We start from the raw sequence: 23247 nt of genomic DNA, 5'->3' as shown, positions 1-23247 counted from the left end.
AGACAGACAGACAGACAGACAGACAGACAGACAGACAGACAGACAGACAGACAGACAGACAGACAGACAGACAGACAGACAGACAGACAGACAGACAGACAGACAGACAGACAGACACACACACACACACACACACACACACACACACACACACACACACACACACACACACACACACACACACACACACACACACACACACACACACACACACACACACACACACACACACACACACACACACACACACACACACACACACACACACACACACACACACACACACACACACACACAGACAGACAGACAGACAGACAGACAGACAGACAGACAGACAGACAGACAGACAGACAGACAGACACACACACACACACACACACACACACACACACACACACACACACACACAGACAGACAGACAGACAGACAGACAGACAGACAGACAGACAGACAGACAGACAGACAGACAGACACACACACACACACACACACACACACACACACACACACACACACACACACACACACACACACACACACACACACAGACAGACAGACAGACAGGATTCGATAGATCAACAGAATCAAAGCTCTTCAGGAATTAGACCACACCTCTACATGTTTATCATTATTTATTTCCCACAGTTTGAATCAATGAAATCATTAAAACAGAATTAAAAGGGACATAATGAGGAGACGTTTCCTCCACTAGATGGCGGCAGAGGGACTGTCCCACGTCACGTGACGGGGGTATCAGCTAGCAGCTAGCTAACAGTTAGCATCACGAACCTGCAGCGGGACACGCTCCCCGGTACCGGCCTCGCCTGCGCCCCCTCCCCGCCTCCTGCTCCCGGTGTCCTGCGGTACTCTCCGTCCTCCTGCTCCGCACCGACCGGAACTCAGACCGGAACTCCTCCAGGCAGCATGTCGGCCGTGCAGCGGATGAAGGTGGCGAACGAGCGGCACAGCAAGACGATCACACAGCGGGGACACGTCCAGAAGACCACGGTACTGAGAACCAGGCTAACGGCTAACAGCTAGCCTGCTGGCTCTGGAGCCTGCTCCGTGTCATATCATTTAATACGATATCATATGATATAATATGATATGATATGATATGATATAATGTAATGTAATATATTATAATGTACTATAATATGATGTGATATATTATAATATGTTATAATGTAATATGGTATAATATCATATCATATAATTTAATGATATAATATTAATAATATGCTATAATATAATGTAATATGATATAATATGATATAATATAATTTGATATAATGTAATATAATATATTATAATGTACTATAATATGATATAATATAATATGTTATAATGTAATATGGTATAATATCATATCATATCATTTAATTATATAATATGTTATAATATAATGTAATATGATATAATGTAATAAAATATGATATAATATAATATAATATGATAAAATATAATATAATATGGTATTATACAATATGATATGATATAATGTAATACATAATATAATATGATATAATATATCATATTACATGTGTGTTAAAAAAAGAGCCAGACTCCTTGAACACATCTGAAACTTTAACCTGATTGAACGTTTCTCTGAAGCAACAGACTCCAGACATATTATTTAAAAACTTAGGGTGTAATATTTAATTTATATTCATATTTTCAATTAATTAACTTCAGTTCAATGAATTAACTCTTCAATGAACTTCAGACAGTTTGATCAAACTCACTCACGTGCAGTGGCTAGCAGGGAGCTATCGTGTGTGTGTGTGTGTGTGTGTGTGTGTGTGCGTGTCACATTTACAAAAACACTGCCCATCACGCCACCTAGTGTTTCAAACCGTGTTGACACTCTTAGGACCAATGTTTTTGTAGAGTCGACAGTTCTGGAAATCTCTAAGTTGAGACTGAGTCTAAACCACAACGTCATTGACCAATCGGACACGTCCTGTCCTCTCCCGTCCCCACATGTCCTCAGACACGCTGCTTCACATGACCCATGACCATGGTCTTCGTCGTCAGACAAACATCAGCTAATTGGTGTGTCACGTGTGTTTTAGCTCCTCCTCCCAGGACTGCGTTTTACAGATGTGTTTTTCATTTCAAATCAAACTTCACTTTAACGGAGCATTAGCAGCCGATGGAAGAATCAAACCAGCTGCTCTGTTGTGGGATGATTCCAGCTGTTGAGCTGTTTGTGTTGTTGTGTTGTTGTGTTTCAGCGGCCGGTAAATGATGACAAGTCTCCGGTGGGTCCGTGGCTTCTCGCCCTCTTCGTCTTCGTGGTTTGTGGATCCGGTGAGTTTCACCTGCAGCTGTTCATGAATCAGACGATAAATCCAAACGTTCACACGTAGAAAAAGAAGGAATCAAACTTCTGCTTTGTCAGTTTTACATTTATATTTTCATCCTGAAGAAAAATATTTTTTTTCACAGAATAAACAAACCAGCAAAGATGAACATTTATGTTTCTGTTAAATAATCATGTTTATTTTCCTAATTAAAATTCTTTACATTTGTCTTTTTATTTATCAAAGGGTCAAAAAACTCACTTTGTCATCGACTTCTAAGGAATCACTGACAATTTATTTCTTTAAAATCAAAAATCTGCTGATTTATTGAAATCTCGTTGTTTTAAAACTTTGAATTAAATTAACTTTATTCTTATTTTATTCGCAGCCATTTTTCAGATCATCCAAAGCATCAGGCAGGGCATGTGATGACCCTTGACCCCGGAGCCGAGCCGTCACATGGAAGAGGAGGGGGACACGTCACCGTCATGACGACAGACACACAAACACACACACAAACAAACAAACACACACACGTTCCTGTGGAGTTTTTTTTTAAAGCTGATCTTTTTTTCTTCCCACAGTAAACCCATCTCTCTCTCTCTCTCTTATTTTGTACTTCTCTGTGTAAAAAGCTGATCAGATATTGTTTATGAATTGGTTGATTGGTTGCTGAAGTCAGCTGACGGAGGCTGAGCTGAGTATCTCTGATTTAAAGGAACAAGCCGCTGATTCTTAACAGTCACGTGACCTGATGTCAGGTCATGTGACATCTTTCCACCGTCAGTCACGTGCACAGCTCCGATCTGTCCGTCCTGCAAAAGTCACATGATCTCAGCACTGCTCTCTACTTGGAGGCTTTTAATGTGAAAAACCAGCAGGAAGTGTTTTGTGTTTGACAAGATGTATCCGAGCTGTGGACAATGTTTTTAAATCAGACCTGGATGCCTGAGCTCCAGGTAACCATGGGAACAGGATCCAGACTTTTATTCTGACCAATCAGACAACACAGGATCAGTGAGACGACTTTAACTTCACTTCTGTAAAGATTTCATATTAAAAGCCTGAGAATCGGGCGTACGGCTCGGATCAGGGATAACTGGTGTTAGTCTGTGTGCGCGTCACGACGAGTTGGACTGAAACCACGTTTATCTGTTCAGCTTCTCACGATGAGTTCAGGGATTTATCTGATTTAAGTGACATCTGCAGAACAGGAAGTCCGAACACGAATCACATTCACAGGTTTAAAGAGAAAAGCAGCTGAACTGAAGAATCAGCTGTTTGCTCCTTTTGAATCAGGAAGGAAAGAAACTCCTGAGTCTGTTTGTAAATAATTAACAGCTGATAGAAGCAGCTTCTTCCACCTGGCGACACAGCCCAGCGCCCCCTGCTGGACCACCTGCTCCACTTTTATACGAAATAAACCTCAGATATTTTCTCTAAACGTCTCTCGTCTCCTTGTTTGTCTTCACAGGGACAACCCCTCTATGGGACAACCCTAACCCCAACCCTCTATGGGACAACCCTAACCCCAACCCTCTATGGGACAACCCTAACCCTAACCCCTCTATGGGACAACCCTAACCCCAACCCTCTATGGGACAACCCTAACCCCTCTAGGGGACAACCCCTCTATGGGACAACCCTAACCCCAACCCTTTATGGGACAACCCTAACCCCTCTAGGGGACAACCCAACCCTAACCCCTCTAGGGGACAACCCCTCTATGGGACAACCCTAACCCCAACCCTCTATGGGACAACCCTAACCCCTCTATGGGACAACCCTAACCCTAACCCCTCTAGGGGACAACCCAACCCTAACCCCTCTAGGGGACAACCGCTCTATGGGAAACCCTAACCCCAACCCTCTATGGGACAACCCTAACCCTAACCCCTCTAGGGGACAACCCAACCCTAACCCCTCTAGGGGACAACCGCTCTATGGGAAACCCTAACCCCAACCCTCTATGGGACAACCCTAACCCTAACCCCTCTAGGGGACAACCCAACCCTAACCCCTCTAGGGGACAACCCTAACCCCAACCATCTATGGGACAACTCTAACCCTAACCCTCTATGGGACAAACCCTCTATGGGACAACCCTAACCCTCTATGGGACAAACCCTCTATGGGACAAACCCTAACCCTCTATGGGACAAACCCTAACCCTCTATGGGACAACCCTAACCCTCTATGGGACAACCCTAACCCTCTATGGGACAAACCCTCTATGGGACAACCCTAACCCTCTATGGGACAAACCCTCTATGGGACAAACCCTAACCCTCTATGGGACAAACCCTAACCCTCTATGGGACAAACCCTAACCCTCTATGGGACAACCCTAACCCTTTTTATCACTGATTTCAAATCAATGAAAACATTCAGGTTTTTATTTAGATAATAAAGATTCAATCTGTAACTTTATTCAAACATTAAATCTTGGGTTTTATCTGTGTGTTTGTGTGTGTCGATACCCCCCACCACTGTAGCCACACAGTGACGTCAGAGCCAGAGAAGATGGCGGCGGTGCTGAAGGCGGAAGGTAAAGGAGCTTTAACTCTGGTGTAAACTTCCTGTCCGCTCCGGGCTGAGGCTGATTAACCCGGGTTATTGTTGGGTGTGTGTCCGGGGCTCAGGCCCGTCACACTGACCCGGGTTGGCCCGGTTCAACCCGGAGCTCCAGCAGCTGGTTAGCCGGAGCTAGCCTCGGCGGCTAACGGCTACCGGCTAGCTGAGTAGCGAACCCAGCAAACATCCGTGTTTCCCCGGGTGGATGTGTCTCGGTGGCCCGGTGTCGTCTCACACGGAGCCCGGCTGCTGGAAGCTAATGTCCGGGGAAAGGCTCCAGGAGAAGCGGCCTCACGGTAGCATCAGCGGGGCGGGAGGGCTGAGCTCCAGAGCCCGGTTGACAGGCTCCGGGAGGCGGACGCTACAGTCAGGCGAGTCCGAGGCCTGAGCTGGGCCTCCGGGAGAAAGACGAGTGGAAGATGGAAACAGACATAATAAGGACTGGGGGGGGGGGGGGGGGGGGGGTATGAAAAGTGCTTTACAGATAAAGTCTGATTGATTGATTGATTTGACGTCATGTTTAAAACAGACCAAACTAGTAGTTCAGTGTCTGTTTTCATGTAAAAGTCTTCACACACATTTAAAGTAGACAACAGGGATCTAGTGGAGGAGTGTGTTGTTGTTTCCCTCTGATCAGTTTGTGTGTTGTTGTGTTGTGTGTGTGTGTGTGTGTGTGTGTGCAGCAGGGGAGAGCTGGCGGCCGTGCGTTGTGTGAGAATCATCCCGCATGGACTCGTCACCATGAGCAACGAGGACATGGTTTCCACGGAGACAGGTCAGTCTCACCCTCTGAGTGTCGGGAGCCCCATTACTGTTGCCATGGTAACTAGGTGGTGTGGATGATGTCACAGATACTGAACGCCTACAGTTCATTTCACTGAGGACTTCACTGATCACGTTGAACACATGAGCAGACGACACAGACGAGGATGTGCAGAAGTCTGGAGTCAGCTTCAATGTGACAGATGCTGAAGATGAAACATGATGTTGTGTGTGTGTGTGTGTGTGTGTGTGTGTGCAGAGAATAAAGTGCAGAGGAAAGTGTTTCTTCCCAACAAGCTGCTCGAGTGTCTCCCTCGCTCGTCCTCGCTGCCTAACGAGCGTCTGCGCTGGAACACTAACGAGGTGAGCGTTCTTACTACATGAACAGGAAGTGTCCAAATAAAACGACAAGAGGAACCATGTTGGTCATTTATTCACTTCCCTAACCCTAGTTGTACACACACACACACACACACACATCCCCGTCTCCTCTCTGCATGCCAAGGTGTCCTTGGCTGTGTGTCGAGAACGTGCTGAACATGGATGCGCTGTATGAATGTGTGTGAAACGCTACTGTAAAGATCTTCACTCTGTTTGCTTTGTCTCTTTGTCTCTCTGTCTCTTTGTCTCTTTGTCTCTGCAGGAGATCGCTTCTTACCTGATTACATTTGACAGACATGACGAGTGGCTCTCCTGCAGCCTGAGAACCAGGTACGACCCACAGCGTCACCGGCGCCGTTCACACCTGGTGTTAACGTGTGGCCCCACATGCATCTCGTGATCGCACTTCCTGTCCACTAGGTCCGATCGCTGTTGTTGTTTTGGTTGTTTACAGGAAGTAAAAACAGCTTCTCTGGTCTTTGTTTCAGGCCGAAGAACGGCAGCATCATCCTGTACAACAGGAAGAAGGTGAAGTACAGGAAGGATGGATACTGCTGGAAGAAAAGGAAGGATGGGAAGACGACAAGAGAGGACCACATGAAGCTGAAGGTCCAGGGCATGGAGGTATGCAGCCCACAGCGCCTCCTGCAGAACACTCCTGTCACTACTGATGACTGACTGCCTGACATTAATATTGGTTGATTGAATTATAATCCAGTTCATTTGTGTTTTAGTCAGAAACGAATTGGTTTCATCTAAGAATGAATATGAATATTAGAATGAAAGGAACAGCTGCAGTGAAGATATGAAACACGTGGCTCTTTGATCAGATTCAGAACCAATATATTGATCAGGAAAGTGCAAGAAGTGAAACTTTGATGGTTTGTTTTTATTCTGATCGCCTGTCGACTTCTCATCAACCACAAACTTCAGTTAAAGAAAACGAGAGGAAACGTGATTAAACTAAAACTCTTATTCTAACGTTCACAAAACAGTGCAGTTCAAGGGGTTCACCTGAAGGGGGAGTCGTAGCTGTAATGAAACAGTTGTGATGGAAGTTTGAGAAGTATTGAGCTGCTCAGATCTGTTATTAGTGTCAATGATGCTAACTGATGCTAACAGCTGTGTGTTGTCTCAGTGCCTGTACGGCTGCTACGTCCATTCCTCCATCGTACCGACATTCCACAGACGATGCTACTGGCTGCTGCAGGTACACACACAGTAACACACACAGTAACACACACAGTAACACACGCAGTAACACACACAGTAACACACACAGTAACACACACAGGTAACACACACTGCATTGCATGTGAGCTAATGTCCTTATAACTGTGTGTGTTTGTGTGTTTCAGAACCCAGACATTGTGATGGTGCACTACCTGAATGTGCCTTCCCTGGAGGATTCTGGGAAATGCAGTCCGCTGCTGTGTGCTGTGGCCGACCGCCACGACAGCGTGAGGTGGAGCCGAGATGATCTGCTGAACCAGCTGAAGCCCATGTGTAAGAGCCCACGCTGAACACCTGTGATGCAGTGTGTGTGTGTGTTGTCGTGTGTGTGTTGACGGGCGCTTGTTTGTCTCAGTTCACAGTATGAAGTGTTCTCTGGGCTCAGGTGACTTCAGCATCGAGGAGCTGGTTCAACACATCCTGGACCGACAGAGAACCAAACCCCAGCCTCGCACACACACCTGTCTGTGTAACACACAAGGTAACGCACACGCTGCCGTGACATCACCGTGACATCACCGTGACATCACCGTGGACTAACCTGCAGCTGTATGTGTGTGCAGTGTCTCCAGGTGTGAACATTCCTCACCGCTGTAACAGCACCAAGCACCGCATCATCTCCCCCAAACTGCCCCCCTCCTCCTGCAGACCCTCCCCCTCCCCCGTCTGCTCTGAGGGGGGGGAGGCAGCCGGGGGAGGAGGGGGAGGAGAAGCCAAGCTGCCTCACCTCCAGGCTCAGAGCAGCCCCGCCTCTTCTCCCTGCCCCGCCTCCAGGTGAGTCTGCATACCAGCTACCACTTCCTGTTCCTGTTTGTAACCATCAGAGTAGAACTACCCCCCCCACGGGTCACATGACCTTTCACATACACTGGTCATGTGGTGTAAACAGGAAGTAAATCATCTCCTCTGCAGGTGGTTGCTTAGTAACAGAGGAACTGTGATGGTGAAGGGTCACTGACAGGAAGTGATGCTGACAGGAAGTGATGCTGACAGGAAGTGTCGCTGACAGGAAGTGATACTGACAGGAAGTGATGCTGACAGGAAGTGATGCTGACAGGAAGTGATGCTGACAGGAAGTGATGCCGACAGGAAGTGTTGCCGACAGGAAGTGTTGCCGACAGGAAGTGTTGCCGACAGGAAGTGTCGCCGACAGGAAGTGATGCTGACAGGAAGTGTTGCTGACAGGAAGTGATGCTGACAGGAAGTGTTGCTGACAGGAAGTGTTACTGACAGGAAGTGTTACTGACAGGAAGTGTCGCTGACAGGAAGTGATGCTGACAGGAAGTGTCGCTGACAGGAAGTGTCGCTGACAGGAAGTGTCGCTGACAGGAAGTGTCGCTGACAGGAAGTGATGCTGACAGGAAGTGATGCTGACAGGAAGTGTTACTGACAGGAAGTGTTACTGACAGGAAGTGACGCTGACAGGAAGTGTTACTGACAGGAAGTGATGCTGACAGGAAGTGATGCTAACAGGAAGTGTTACTTACAGGAAGTGTTGCTGACAGGAAGTGTTGCTGACAGGAAGTGTTGCTGACAGGAATTGTTGCTGACAGGAAGTGTTGCTGACAGGAAGTGTTGCTGACAGGAAGTGTTGCTGACAGGAAGTGTTGCTGACAGGAAGTGTTGCTGACAGGAAGTGATGCTGACAGGAAGTGATGCTGACAGGAAGTGATGCTGACAGGAAGTGATGCTGACAGGAAGTGATGCTGACAGGAAGTGTCACTGACAGGAAGTGTTACTGACAGGAAGTGATGCTGACAGGAAGTGTTACTGACAGGAAGTGATGCTGACAGGAAGTGTCACTGACAGGAAGTGTCACTGACAGGAAGTGTCACTGACAGGAAGTGTCGCTGACAGGAAGTGTCGCTGACAGGAAGTGTTGCTGACAGGAAGTGTTACTGACAGGAAGTATCACTGACAGGAAGTGTTACTGACAGGAAGTGTTACTGACAGGAAGTGTTACTGACAGGAAGTGATGCTGACAGGAAGTGTCTTTGACAGGAAGTGCTAGCGATGCTTTGCATGTGACTAATGAGAACCAATCAGGAAGAGAGGGTTCGGGTGATTTTGCTCGAAGCTGGAAAACTGCGTAACCATAGCAACAGTGATGAATGAACACGGTGGTCTTGTTTCTGATTCGCAGCTCGGCCTCGTCGCCCCCCCCGCCCCACACAGCCACCGTCACCATGAGCAACCACCGTAACGGTTTCTACGGCGACCGGAGCAGCAACCTGACGACAGTGGCGCTGCCACAGAATGCTGTCATCGTCATGGCAACAGCCATCGCTGGAGGGGACGGGGGCGAGGCGGGACAGGGGAGGAGTCTGTCCCTCACCCGTTCGGGGCAGTTGCTGCTCTCGCCCTCCCTCCCCCCTTCTGAAGGCACGCCCACCTGCCCCTCCCCTCCCTGCTCCTCCCTCCCCCCCCCCACCCTCTCCCTCACCCTCCTCCCGTCTCCTGTTGTCGGAGGCGTGCTCCTCACCCCCTCCTCCTCCTCTACCTCACTCCGCCCCCCTCCTTCTGCCGCTGCCACTCCTCCTTCTCCCCCCCCCTCCTCCCCTTCTCCACCTCCACCTCCCCCATGCCTCCCCCCCGCCTTCGACCCTGACTCCTTCCTGAACTCCCCCAAACAGGGTCAGACGTATGGTGGCCCTCCTCACCCCTCCTCCTCCACTCCCTCCCCTGTCCTCTGCTCCTCCTCCTCCCCTCTCTCCCCCCCCTCACTCGCGCTCCCCCTCTCCCCCACCTCAACCCCTCCCTCCTCCGTCTCCCCTCCCTCCTCCCTCTCCTCTCTCTCCTTCTCCTCCTCTGATGCGGACAAGCGAGACTCTGCCCTCCCCCTCCCCTCCTTCTCCTCTTCATCCTCCTCTCCCCCCTCGTCCTCCCTCCCCTCCTCCCTCTCCCTGTCTCCCACCCCCTCTGTGGCCCCGCCCCTCCTCCCCCTCTGCCTGCAGCTAGATGCTCTGGGGCAGTCTGAGGGGGGGAGGGGGGAGGAGGAGGTGGGGGGTGATGAAGAGGAGGTGAAGGACCGTAGAGACGAAGACGACGATGATGAAAGCAGAGCTCCTCCCACCAAACTGGCGCTGCTGCAGGTGAGTCATCAATCCATCAGCAGATATTAGTTTGAGGTCAATGAGGTTATTAAAGATTAGTTTTGTTTTTATTTCCCTTTCAGCCGAGCCACGCCTCCTCCGCTTCGTTGCTACAGCAACAGACAGGGAGTAGCGCTGCGTCGCTGCTCCTGGTTTGTCACGACTCGGCGGCCCCTCGTACCCAGCCGGCCAATCAGGTGCAAAGACAAGCTAATGGACAGCATTCATTGGTCCTGAGACAGACCTACAGTCACCAGTCTGCAGCTGGAGCCCCGCCCCCGGCGCAGATATCCCATCAGCCCCTGGGGCTGCAGCAGGCGTCATTGTTTGCTAAAGCTAAGGCGGCGGCTTCTCCGGCTGCTGTTGCCATGGTTCCCGCTCACCTGGCAACGTGTCAGATTCAGGTGAAGGAGCCGAGCAGGCGGAGCTACAACTCGGAGGACGCCTGCATGGACACGCCCCTGGACGAGGAGGCGGGGCCCTTCGAACAGGCAGGGGAGGAGCTTGACATCTCCTTCGACAGCCAGTTTCCTGACCTGATCTCTGACCTCATCACAGAGGAGGCCAATCCCGTCGCAGCTCACCCCCCCACCGCCCTCACACCAAACCCAGCTGTGTTTGCGGCAGGGGTTCGGTACATGGTGCCCCCCCAGCCCTCTCCCTCCTCCTCCTTCCTCCCCTTCCCTCACCCGCTGCCCTCCCCCTCCTCCAGCCGCCTGGCCTCCATCACCGACTTCTCCCCCGAGTGGTCCTACCCCGAGGTAACCAATCACAGGCAATGAGGGAGTGTTCATCCCATAACCAATGAAAACAATCCATGATCATGTTTAAATATTATGATCATAAATGTGACGTTTTGTCTGATCAACAAACTGAGAGTGTGTGTGTGTGTGTGTGTCTGCAGGGGGGGGTGAAGGTGTTGATCACGGGTCCGTGGAGCGAGCTGCTGGGTCGATACTCGTGTGTCTTCGATCAGAGCAGCGTCCCTGCTTCACTGATCCAGCCTGGAGTGCTGCGCTGCTACTGCCCCGGTACACACACACACGCACACATACACACACACTCACGCACGCACACGCACACACACACATTCACACGCACACACACTGGGTTCCTGATGAATATCTTGTCTCTGATGAACGTTGTGTTGTGCCAGTAGATGTCGAACATTGGGGACAAAACAGTTTGACTACAGAGTTTCCACTCGGGACCAACACTCTGCAACGATTAGCGCAGAGCGCACTCACACATAAACACTCACACACATACACAGACAGACACACAAAGTCCTAGGTGAAACGCTGTTATACTAACCTAATACAATACAAAGCTAAAAGCTCATATAAATCATTAGGCTGTGTCTGTGTTTAAAATGTATTCAAGAGCAATATGTGCATGTCTCTGAGAGACGTTGTGTATCTCTGATGGACGTTGTGTGTCTCTGATGGATGTTGTGTGTCTCTGATGGATGTTGTGTGTCTCTGATGGATGTTGTGTGTCTCTGATGGACGTTGTGTGTCTCTGATGGACGTTGTGTGTCTCTGATGGACATTGTGTGTCTCTGATGGACGTTGTGTGTCTCTGATGGACATTGCATGTCTCTGATGGACATTGTGTGTCTCTGATGGACGTTGTGTGTCTCTGATGGACATTGTGTGTCTCTGATGGACGTTGTGTGTCTCTGATGGACATTGTGTATCTCTGATGGACGTTGTGTGTCTCTGATGGACGTTGTGTATCTCTGATGGACGTTGTGTATCTCTGATGGACGTTGTGTGTCTCTGATGCATGTTGTCTGTCTCTGATGGACATTGTGTGTCTCTGATTGATGTTGTACGTCTCTGATGGACGTTGTGTGTCTCTGATGGACATTGTGTGTCTCTGATGGACGTTGTGTGTCTCTGATGCATGTTGTCTGTCCCCTCTCAGCCCACCAGGCTGGGTTGGTGTGTCTTCAGGTTCTGGAGTCTGCAGGTTCTGTTTCTTCGTCGGTTCTGTTCGAGTACCGAGCGCGGAACGCCAGCTCCCTGCCCAGCTCGCAGCTCGACTGGCTCTCATTGGACGGTCAGAAACTCCCCCTCCTCCACACCCCCACGGCCTTACTGTCCTCACATGTTGATATGACCTGTTGTGACATCACTTCCTGTGAATGTTGTCATCATCTTATTCCACCTGGTAGTGTTTCTTTGAGAATCTTTAGGTTTTACAATCTGGGTAAAAAAAATCTACAGCTAATTTTACCATTTTCACACATTTAATACGTTTGAGTTGTGACGGCCTGTAGGGGGCAGTAGAGCAGCATTTATCTCTGAAACAATCTTTCAGTTACTGATCTGAGCCAATCAGAGGTCAACAGGTCACGTCATCATCATGGTGTCACAGCGAGGTCATCTGAAGACAGGAAGCAGGTGTATTATGGGACTAACTGTCAGGAGGTCTCACTCTGTCTATTTTCTGAACAGATAATCAGTTCAGGATGTCCATCCTGGAGCGTCTGGAGCAGATGGAGCGTAGGATGGCAGAGATGGCCGCCCGTGATAACAACCAACAACAACAACACCAACAACAACTACAACAACACAGCCACCAGCTGGCCACGCCCCCTCCACCAGCCCTTCCTGAGGAGCAGGAACAGGTGAGGTCACCGACACGAGGCATCAAGAGTGAAGCCACTTCCTGGATCAGCTGATTCTTCTTCTGTCACATGACTGGTTTTATCAGGTCAATCCGTTTATCACATGTTAGACCAGATCGTCATGGATACACGTGTGCTAGTTCACCTAGGTTAGTCCAGATACATAACTGTGACATCGCTGTGACATCACTGTGACATCACTGTCTGTGTCTCAGTCCTCTCAGTGGTTTGAGAGGAGGATTGTGGGAGTTTGTGAACGAATGATGAGGGTCGGACGATGGGGAGAAGGAGGAGGAGGAGGAGGAGGAGGAGAGAGGCTTCATCACTCAGTCCGTCACCGTGGGATGACTCTGCTCCACCTGGCTGCTGCACAGGGATACACACACCTGATCCACACTCTGATCCGCTGGAGGTACACACACAAAGACCTGATCCACACACACACACACACACACCTGATCCACACACACACACACCTGATCCACACTCTGATCCGTTGGAGGTACACACACACACACACACACCTGATCCACACACACACACACCTGATACACACACACACACACACACCTGATCCACACTCTGATCCGCTGGAGGTACACACACAAAGACCTGATCCACACACACACACACACACACACCTGATCCACACACACACACACCTGATCCACACTCTGATCCGCTGGAGGTACACACACACACACACACACACACACACACACACACACCTGATCCACACACACACACACCTGATCCACACTCTGATCCGCTGGAGGTACACACACACACACATACACCTGATCCACACACACACACACCTGATACACACACACACACACACACACACCTGATCCACACTCTGATCCGTTGGAGGTACACACACACACACACACACACACACACACACACACACACACCTGATCCACACTCTGATCCGCTGGAGGTACACACACACAGACCTGATCCACACCCACACACACACACACACCTGATCCACACACACACACACACACACCTGATCCACACACACACACACACACCTGATCCACACACACACACACACACACCTGATCCACACACACACCTGATCCACACTCTGATCTGCTGGAGGTACACACACACAGACCTGATCCACACACTCTCTCTGTGGCTGACTGCAGCTGTTGTGTTTCGTCGTAGGAGCGTGAGCAGTGACAGTTTAGACTTGGAACAGGAAGTTGATCCTCTCAACGTCGACCACTTCTCCTGCACGCCGCTGGTAACACAAACACACAACCGTAACACACCTGTTGTTATAACAAGTGAATGGTTCAACCACCTGCTCTCTTCTCTTGTTAAACGTGTTTGTGCGTTCCAGATGTGGGCGTGTGCTCTGGGCCACCAGAGGGCAGCAGAGCTCCTCTACAGCTGGAACAGTCTGGCTCTGGGGATCCCTGATTCGCTGGGACGTCTGCCACTTGCTGTCGCTCGCTCCCGAGGACACACCCGCCTCGCCACGGCGCTGGAGGAGCTGCACACACAACGCACAGTCTCTCACAACACGCCCAGGGACACACACATGTCTGAAGCAGACGCACCGGCCACGCCCCTGTCGCCTCTGTCCACGAGCCCAGACACAGGTAACACACACACGTCATGTTACAGGATTCTGGTGCTCTGATTGGCTGTGACAGACTTCCCTCTCTCTCCTCTCAGGTCTGAGCTCGTCCAGCAGCCTCCCCTCTCCCAGTGACCCCTCCTCCTCCTCCCCGAGCTCTGCCTACTCGAGTGGCCCCGCCCCCATGGACACCTCCCCTTCCTCCCCTTCTTCTTCTTTCTCGCCCTCCTCCTCGCTGCCTGTCTCTCCTCCCTCTGCCCCCTCCCCCCTGCTGTCCTCACTTCCTCCTGTGTCCATGTGGGGGGAGGAGCCCAACGCTGGATTCCATGAAACCATGTCCGAGCCGATCGATGTCACAGGTCTGAACCCCGGAGGTTCCAGAGACTCTTCTCCGTACCTTATGGACTATGAGAGCGCCTCCCCTGGCCACACCCACCTTTACACACATGCACACGCCCACACGGCAGGCGGGCGGCGGCTGCACACTGCGGCGAGGCTGGAGGAGCACCTGCTGAGCTACAGCGAGAACGCCGAGAACGAAGGCGAGGACGAAGAGTACCTGGAGGAGGAGGTGCTGCAGGTAACCCCCCCCAACTACACCTCACCAACATGCAAGCTTAGTCCCAGAGGTTAGTCCCAGAGGTTAGTCTTCAGGTTAGTCTTCAGGTTAGTCCTCAGGTTGGTCCTCAGGTTGGTCCTCAGGTTAGTCCTCAGGTTAGTCCCAGAGGTTAGTCCCAGAGGTTAGTCCTCAGGTTGGTCCCAGAGGTTAGTCCTCAGGTTAGTCCTCAGGTTAGTCTTCAGGTTAGTCCTCAGGTTAGTCTTCAGGTTAGTCTTCAGGTTAGTCCTCAGGTTAGTCTTCAGGTTAGTCTTCAGGTTAGTCCTCAGGTTAGTCCTCAGGTTAGTCCTTAGGTTAGTCTTCAGGTTAGTCCTCAGGTTAGTCCTCAGGTTAGTCCTCAGGTTAGTCCCAGAGGTTAGTCCCAGAGGTTAGTCCTCAGGTTGGTCCCAGAGGTTAGTCCTCAGGTTAGTCCTCAGGTTAGTCTTCAGGTTAGTCCTCAGGTTAGTCTTCAGGTTAGTCCTCAGGTTAGTCCTCAGGTTAGTCCTCAGGTTAGTCCTCAGGTTAGTCTTCAGGTTAGTCTTCAGGTTAGTCTTCAGGTTAGTCCCAGAGGTTAGTCCTCAGGTTAGTCTTCAGGTTAGTCTTCAGGTTAGTCCCAGAGGTTAGTCCCAGAGGTTAGTCTTCAGGTTAGTCCCAGAGGTTAGTCCCAGAGGTTAGTCTTCAGGTTAGTCCTCAGGTTGGTCCTCAGGTTAGTCCTCAGGTTAGTCTTCAGGTTAGTCCCAGAGGTTAGTCCCAGAGGTTAGTCCCAGAGGTTAGTCTTCAGGTTAGTCCTCAGGTTAGTCTTCAGGTTGGTCCCAGAGGTTAGTCCCAGAGGTTAGTCCTCAGGTTAGTCCCAGAGGTTAGTCCCAGAGGTAAGTCCCAGAGGTTAGTCCCAGAGGTAAGTCCTCAGGTTGGTCCTCAGGTTAGTCCTCAGGTTGGTCCTCAGGTTAGTCTTCAGGTTAGTCCCAGAGGTTAGTCCCAGAGGTTAGTCCCAGAGGTTAGTCTTCAGGTTAGTCCTCAGGTTGGTCCCAGAGGTTAGTCCCAGAGGTTAGTCCTCAGGTTAGTCCCAGAGGTTAGTCCCAGAGGTAAGTCCCAGAGGTTAGTCCCAGAGGTAAGTCCTCAGGTTGGTCCTCAGGTTAGTCCTCAGGTTGGTCCTCAGGTTAGTCCTCAGGTTGGTCCTCAGGTTAGTCCCAGAGGTTAGTCCCAGAGGTTAGTCCTCAGGTTGGTCCCAGAGGTTAGTCCTCAGGTTAGTCCTCAGGTTAGTCTTCAGTTTAGTCCCAGAGGTTAGTCTTCAGGTTAGTCTTCAGGTTAGTCCTCAGGTTGGTCCTCAGGTTGGTCCTCAGGTTAGTCCTCAGGTTGGTCCTCAGGTTAGTCCCAGAGGTTAGTCCCAGAGGTTAGTCCCAGAGGTTAGTCCTCAGGTTGGTCCCAGAGGTTAGTCCTCAGGTTAGTCCTCAGGTTAGTCTTCAGGTTAGTCCTCAGGTTAGTCTTCAGGTTAGTCTTCAGGTTAGTCCTCAGGTTAGTCCTCAGGTTAGTCCCAGAGGTTAGTCCCAGAGGTTAGTCCCAGAGGTTAGTCCCAGAGGTTAGTCCCAGAGGTTAGTCCTCAGGTTGGTCCCAGAGGTTTGTCCTCAGGTTAGTCCTCAGGTTAGTCTTCAGGTTAGTCCTCAGGTTAGTCTTCAGGTTAGTCCTCAGGTTAGTCCCAGAGGTTAGTCCCAGAGGTTAGTCCTCAGGTTAGTCCTCAGGTTAGTCTTCAGGTTAGTCCTCAGGTTAGTCTTCAGGTTAGTCTTCAGGTTAGTCCCAGAGGTTAGTCCTCAGGTTGGTCCCAGAGGTTAGTCTTCAGGTTAGTCCTCAGGTTAGTCTTCAGGTTAGTCCTCAGGTTAGTCCCAGAGGTTAGTCCCAGAGGTTAGTCCTCAGGTTAGTCCTCAGGTTAGTCTTCAGGTTAGTCCTCAGGTTAGTCTTCAGGTTAGTCTTCAGGTTAGTCCTCAGGTTAGTCCTCAGGTTAGTCCTCAGGTTAGTCTTCAGGTTAGTCTTCAGGTTAGTCTTCAGGTTAGTCTTCAGGTTAGTCCCAGAGGTTAGTTCCAGAGGTTAGTCCTCAGGTTAGTCTTCAGGTTAGTCTTCAGGTTAGTCTTCAGGTTAGTCCCAGAGGTTAGTCCCAGAGGTTAGTCCCAGAGGTTAGTCTTCAAGTTACTCCCAGAGGTTAGTCCCAGAGGTTAGTCTTCAGGTTAGTCCTCAGGTTGGTCCTCAGGTTAGTCCTCAGGTTAGTCTTCAGGTTAGTCCCAGAGGTTAGTCCCAGAGGTTAGTCCTCAGGTTGGTCCTCAGGTTGGTCCTCAGGTTAGTCTTCAGGTTAGTCTTCAGGTTAGTCCCAGAGGTTAGTCCCAGAGGTTAGTCTTCAGGTTAGTCCTCAGGTTAGTCTTCAGGTTGGTCCCAGAGGTTAGTCCCAGAGGTTAGTCCTCAGGTTAGTCCTCAGGTTGGTCCTCAGGTTAGTCTTCAGGTTCGTCTTCAGGTTAGTCCCAGAGGTTAGTCCCAGAGGTTGGTCCCAGAGGTTAGTCCCAGAGGTAAGTCCTCAGGTTGGTCCTCAGGTTAGTCCTCAGGTTGGTCCTCAGGTTAGTCCTCAGTTTAGTCCCAGAGGTTAGTCCCAGAGGTTAGTCCCAGAGGTTAGTCCCAGAGGTTAGTCCTCAGGTTGGTCCTCAGGTTAGTCTTCAGGTTGGTCCCAGAGGTTAGTCCCAGAGGTTAGTCCTCAGGTTAGTCCTCAGGTTAGTCCTCAGGTTAGTCCTCAGGTTAGTCCTCAGGTTAGTCCTCAGTTTTGTCCCAGAGGTTCGTCTTCAAGTTGGTCCTCAGGTTAGTCCTCAGGTTGGTCCCAGAGGTTAGTCCCAGAGGTTAGTCTTCAGGTTAGTCTTCAGGTTAGTCCTCAGGTTAGTCCTCAGGTTAGTCCTCAGGTTAGTCCTCAGTTTAGTCCCAGAGGTTCGTCTTCAAGTTGGTCCTCAGGTTAGTCCTCAGGTTGGTCCCAGAGGTTAGTCTTCAGGTTAGTCCTCAGGTTGGTCCTCAGGTTAGTCTTCAGGTTGGTCCCAGAGGTTAGTCCCAGAGGTTGGTCCTCAGGTTGGTCCTCAGGTTGGTCCTCAGGTTAGTCCTCAGGTTAGTCCTCAGGTTAGTCCTCAGGTTAGTCCTCAGGTTAGTCCTCAGTTTAGTCCCAGAGGTTAGTCTTCAGGTTAGTCCTCAGGTTGGTCCTCAGGTTAGTCTTCAGGTTGGTCTTCAGGTTATTCCTCAGTTGAGTCCTCAGGTTAGTCTTCAGGTTTGTCTTCAGGTTAGTCTTCAGGTTAGTCCTTAGGTTAGTCCTCAGGTTGGTTCTCAGTTTAGTCTTCAGGTTAGTTCTCAGGTTATTCCTCAGTTGAGTCCTCAGGTTAGTCTTCAGGTTTGTCTTCAGGTTAGTCCTCAGGTTAGTCCTCAGGTTGGTCCTCAGGTTGGTCCTCAGGTTGGTCCTCAGGTTAGTCCTCAGGTTGGTCCTCAGTTTAGTCCTCAGGTTAGTCCTCAGGTTAGTCCTCAGGTTGGTCCTCAGTTTAGTCCTCAGGTTGGTCCTCAGGTTAGTCCCAGAGGTTAGTCCTCAGTTTAGTCTTCAGGTTAGTCCTCAGGTTGGTCTTCAGGTTGGTCTTCAGTTGAGCCCCAGAGGTTAGTCCTTGTCCCAGTCCAAACTTCGTGGTGCTGTACTGACTTGGAGGTTTATTGTAGTATTTTAGTTTTTTTTGTGGTTGAAAAGATCAAATTCATACACTGATGCCCCCCCCCCCAACAGGTTGACATGTCAACACTGGCAGAACAAATCATTGAGGCGACACCTGAGCGAATCAAGCTTGAGGACTTCCCCAGGGGGGCGGAGTCACCGCTCAGAGAGAGACAGGACACCTGGTTGGCTACTTACCTGGACACAGTGGACACACACACACACTCCCCTCCCAGGTAAGCCCCGCCCCCTAAAGGATGTTCTACCTCAGGACTGTTGTCCAGTGAAGAAAGTGCTTCGTCCATTTAAATGCATGTGTGTGTGTGTGTGTGTGTGTGTGTGTGTGTGTGTGTGTGTGCGCGCAGGCGGGTGTGCCCTCCCTCACCTCTGAGTGCACTGGCCCTCCAGAGGCTCCGCCCCCCATCCTCTGCAGCATGGGCGGAGTTCCTGAACGCCTCAGCCAATGGGAAGATGGAGAGAGACTTCGCCCTGCTGACGCTGACGGACGGCGAGCAGAGGGAGCTGTACGAGGCCGCCAGGATCATCCAGAACGCCTTCAGGAGATACAAGGTCCAACACGTCCTCAACATCACGCCCTCTCCACTGGTCCGTCCTGTCCTTAGAGGAGCAGGCTGTAGGATCCAGTGCCATCTAGTGGTGAAGTGTCATGCTGCAGCTGAACACCCCTCAGAACATGAAGGAGAACCTGTGGTAGTTTCAGTTATCAGAAGAAGTTTAGTTTGTCCTGTAGAGAGGACCCGCTCCTGTATTTACATATAAAGTATGTTAATATAGAGTATTTAAATATAAACGGTGCAGTCTAGGGCAAAGAAACCAACAATTTGTACAATTTAGATGAAACACTAGTGAAAACATCACTACTATGATTATTTTATGTTGGATTTCTGCTAAAAGATCCTTTCATCTGGACCATTAATGTGTGTAAAATAACATGTTCATAAACATGGTCCCACAGCGTCGGTTTGAATATGAAGCTCTGGATGTGGAGAGTGATGTCAGAGGAGGCGACAGCGCCACCTGGAGGCCGAACACAGCTGGTTCATGTTTTCTTCCTCCTCTGTGTTCAGGGTCGGAGGTTAAAAGAGCAGCAGGACATCGCTGCAGCCGTCATCCAGAGGTGCTACAGGAAGTACAAACAGGTGTGTGTGTGCGTGTGTGTGTGTTCATCGTGTGTGCGTGCGTGTGTGTGCGTCGTGTGTGTGTGTGTGCGTCGTGTGTGCGTGTGTGTGTCCACAGGCTTCACTAACACTCAACTAACCTGCTGTGTCTCTTTACCATACCTTTCTCTCTCTCTCTGGCTAGCTAACATGGATAGCACTGAAGGTAAAATTGCTGACCAGTAGATGCAGTTGTGTGTGTTTGTGTGTGTGTGTGTGTGTGTGTTATCTTTGTATGAAACCTGCACCATGTGGACAAAAGTATGTGGACGGCTCGATTCAGTCTGTCAGAAAGGTTTTGATCCTGATTGACTTTAAGAGAAGAGAATAAAATTCACTCCACACACTCTTCTTCCTTTGACCTCTGACCTATTTATACAAAACACTTTCAATGATAATGTTTATAAAAATGGACTTGAAGCTAAAGCTGAAGTGCCTGACCACCTGTTGTCTGTGAACTGACCAGCAGGGGGCGACTCCACTGGTGGTTTCTGTAGAAGTCGATGTCCACAGACTTGTGGCCACATTGTGATCTGATGTCGATGGTCGATCCCGGCGTCACGGCGTCTCTTCTCTTTCGCTCCTTCCTCTCCGGTGATTTCAAACTCTGTGTCCTCAGTTCGCTCTCTACAAGAAGATGACGCAGGCGGCCATCTTGATCCAGTCCAAGTTCCGGTCGTACTACGAGCAGAAGCGTTTCCAGCAGAGCCGGCGTGCGGCGGTCCTCATCCAGCAGTACTACCGCAGCTACAAGGAGTACGAGCGGCTGAAACAGGCGCCGCGAGGAGCCGCCGGCCACAACCCCAAGATCAAGTAAGAGCTCCGCCCACTTCACCATCGATACGTCTGATCAGCTGATCACCATTCTGATCATTATTAATTAAGCTGCAGATTTTTAACCTGTGTGATGACATCAGGCTCATGTGTTCATTAAGATTCATTCATGGTTATTGAACTCGATTCACGAGCCAATCAGACGCCGCTGATCTGTGGTTGATTGACAGCTGATATTAATCATGTGTGAATCAGGTGATTGACAGCTGATATTAATCATGTGTGAATCAGGGGCTCGTTCTTGACAAAGAAACAAGACCAGGCAGCGAGAAAGATCATGAGGTTCCTGAGACGCTGCAGACACAGGTAACACACACACACGCACACACACACACACACACACACACACACACACCACAGAGGTAATACACACACACACACAGGTAACACACACTGAGTGAGGGTTGTGTTTCTTGTTGCAGGATCAAAGAGCTGAAGCAGACCAGGGAGCTGGAGAGAAGAGGACTGACGACTTAAACATCTTCATCTTTCTTCACCTGACGAGAGGAGAGAGAGAAATCCTGATGGACAAAGAGACAGAGACCGACGGATGAGAGGATGAGAGGACAGAGGGACGGAGGGATGGATGAGAGGAGGACAGAGGGACGGATGAGAGGAGGACGGATGAGAGGATGACGGAGAGACGGGGGGAGGACAGACAGAGGGACGCTTACCCCATCTGTCTGTCTCTGTCTTCTCTCCTCACTGAATGTCTCTGCAGTTTAGAAAGAGCTGCCTACGGAAACGTCTCGCCCTCCTTTTTGTCTTACAGGCATAAGACAAACGTTGTTTATTTACCCTGAGCGGAGTCTTGCAGGAAGACAAACTTCGCTCGCTGTCCTTCATTTCAGCCTCTGGCGTTCAGAAGGTCAGGAGACGACCTGTAGACGAGTTCATCCAATCAGCACATTTCACGTTATATTTGTTGAGTTTTATTTAACAGCTGCGAGCTAAGCATGCTGGGATACAGTGTCCTGCTGAAAGGGGGGGGGGGTCTTCTGTTAACTAAGGTTCTTTCTGTTGCTCCTTGGAGGCAAAGCTCGGGGCAAAACAGCCCTGCAGTCTCTGCTGAGGGGCGGTGCGTTCGAGGGTCGTCTGGACAAATCACACTCCGACCAGACGGAAACAGAAGCTGCTGAACATTTATGAACTCTTGAAACACAATCACGTATATTAACATATAAATATATATAAATATATATATTCTAAAGTGGAAATTTATAGATGCTATGGATGTTTTATTTATTACAGCATGAACTGTTAATGTGAGAGAGTATGTGAGCTGCACTGACTGAGGTCGAGTCTTAACGAACCCCCGTGACCTCTGACCTTCACACAAACAAAACAAAGTTCGAATGTGAGGAAACATGACCGAGTCCCACCTGATGTGACATCACTTCCTGTTGATGTCATCATTTGTACAGCAGCTTATCAGTTCAGCTGCTTTCCTAAAAACATGGTGGATTTTCATGTGGGAATCGAACTTCAGGCTGTGATGTCACTGATGACATCATATGTGTGCTGCTGAGGTCAGAGGTCAGATTGGGGGGGGTCCCCCTTCAAACCATATTTGAATCTGTCGAGAAACTTTTCAGGATGACGCAGCGACAGCTGGTTTCCATGGCAGCCACCACGTGAGTCCCGTGTCATACAGCCCGAGACTGAACCGCTGGCTGTTGTCACGGTAACCACGGCGTCCAGGACTTGTTGGACGAACTTTTTCTTGTTGTTTCTGCTGCAGTGAAGTTTTGCATGAGTTTGTAACGAACTGTTGGAAAACGATTCTACGAGAACCAACAATAAATCAGCTGTTTGCTACCGATGCTGTTTCCTGCCGTCCGATCTATAACACGCTACACAATAACATGCTACACAATAACACGCTACACAACATGCTACACAATAACACGCTACACAACGTGCTACACAATAACACGCTACACAACGTGCTACACAATAACACGCTACACTACCGTGACATGCTAAACAACACATTTCAAAAAATTGTGATCTCTTTATCAAACAGCTATGATCATGTGACGTCTGACTTATCTGCATCATTATTTATCTTTTTTACTCTGTCATATTGTTTGAAGTAAAGCACTTTATAAGTTGTTTTGAAAAGTACTTTACAAATAAAGTTATAAAACTTCACATGTATAAACTGGAGTTTGTACGATACACAGACAAACTAACTTTATTCAGCAAACACTGATTAACTCATGATTCTGACGACAAACATAACATGACCGTCTATGGTCGGCACGTACTATATGTATCTGTACATATATATATAAATATGTATCTGTACATATATATATAAATATGTACATGTGCATATATAACTTCAT

At 49.6% G+C, this 23247-nt stretch overlaps 2 protein-coding genes across 3 annotated transcripts; both read left to right on the top strand.

The window, feature by feature from the left end:
- Positions 1 to 785: 785 nt before the first annotated feature.
- On the top strand, positions 786 to 3750 carry zgc:85858 (uncharacterized protein LOC405879 homolog). Its single transcript, XM_061066211.1, has 3 exons — positions 786 to 1008; positions 2238 to 2313; positions 2695 to 3750. The coding sequence occupies exons 1-3, from the start codon at positions 925 to 927 to the stop codon at positions 2733 to 2735; spliced, it is 201 nt and encodes a 66-aa protein (XP_060922194.1). The 5' UTR covers positions 786 to 924; the 3' UTR covers positions 2736 to 3750.
- Positions 3751 to 4790: 1040 nt separating this feature from the next.
- On the top strand, positions 4791 to 22718 carry camta2 (calmodulin binding transcription activator 2). 2 transcript variants are annotated; one of them, XM_061066018.1, is made up of 24 exons: positions 4791 to 4854; positions 5564 to 5655; positions 5902 to 6005; positions 6286 to 6353; positions 6512 to 6647; positions 7162 to 7233; positions 7382 to 7529; positions 7612 to 7737; positions 7820 to 8030; positions 9400 to 10348; positions 10432 to 11109; positions 11253 to 11379; positions 12278 to 12412; positions 12811 to 12983; positions 13199 to 13395; positions 14163 to 14241; positions 14341 to 14602; positions 14679 to 15160; positions 18957 to 19120; positions 19250 to 19454; positions 19973 to 20044; positions 20682 to 20875; positions 21128 to 21202; positions 21319 to 22718. In XM_061066018.1, exons 2-24 carry the CDS (start codon positions 5622 to 5624, stop codon positions 21371 to 21373), a joined length of 4746 nt encoding a protein of 1581 aa, XP_060922001.1. In that variant the 5' UTR covers positions 4791 to 4854; positions 5564 to 5621; the 3' UTR covers positions 21374 to 22718. The 2 variants fall into 2 exon arrangements, with proteins under 2 accessions (XP_060922001.1, XP_060922002.1); XM_061066019.1 differs by having other exon boundaries at positions 4836 to 4854; positions 5567 to 5655.
- Positions 22719 to 23247: the final 529 nt, after the last annotated feature.

Source organism: Limanda limanda, chromosome 22 (genome assembly GCF_963576545.1).
Source record: "Limanda limanda chromosome 22, fLimLim1.1, whole genome shotgun sequence".
Classification (NCBI taxonomy): Eukaryota; Metazoa; Chordata; class Actinopteri; order Pleuronectiformes; family Pleuronectidae; genus Limanda; species Limanda limanda.
This window is presented reverse-complemented; position numbering and strand designations above follow the sequence as displayed.

Coding starts and splice junctions, on each gene's coding strand:
- zgc:85858 (XM_061066211.1), top strand. CDS start 925: ATGTCGGCCGTGCAGCGGATGAAGGTGGCGAACGAGCGGCACAGCAAG. Junction 1,009..2,237: donor GACACGTCCAGAAGACCACG/GTACTGAGAACC, acceptor GTTGTGTTTCAG/CGGCCGGTAAATGATGACAA. Junction 2,314..2,694: donor CTTCGTGGTTTGTGGATCCG/GTGAGTTTCACC, acceptor TTTTATTCGCAG/CCATTTTTCAGATCATCCAA.
- camta2 (XM_061066018.1), top strand. CDS start 5,622: ATGAGCAACGAGGACATGGTTTCCACGGAGACAG. Junction 5,656..5,901: donor CATGGTTTCCACGGAGACAG/GTCAGTCTCACC, acceptor GTGTGTGTGCAG/AGAATAAAGTGCAGAGGAAA. Junction 6,648..7,161: donor TGAAGGTCCAGGGCATGGAG/GTATGCAGCCCA, acceptor GTGTTGTCTCAG/TGCCTGTACGGCTGCTACGT.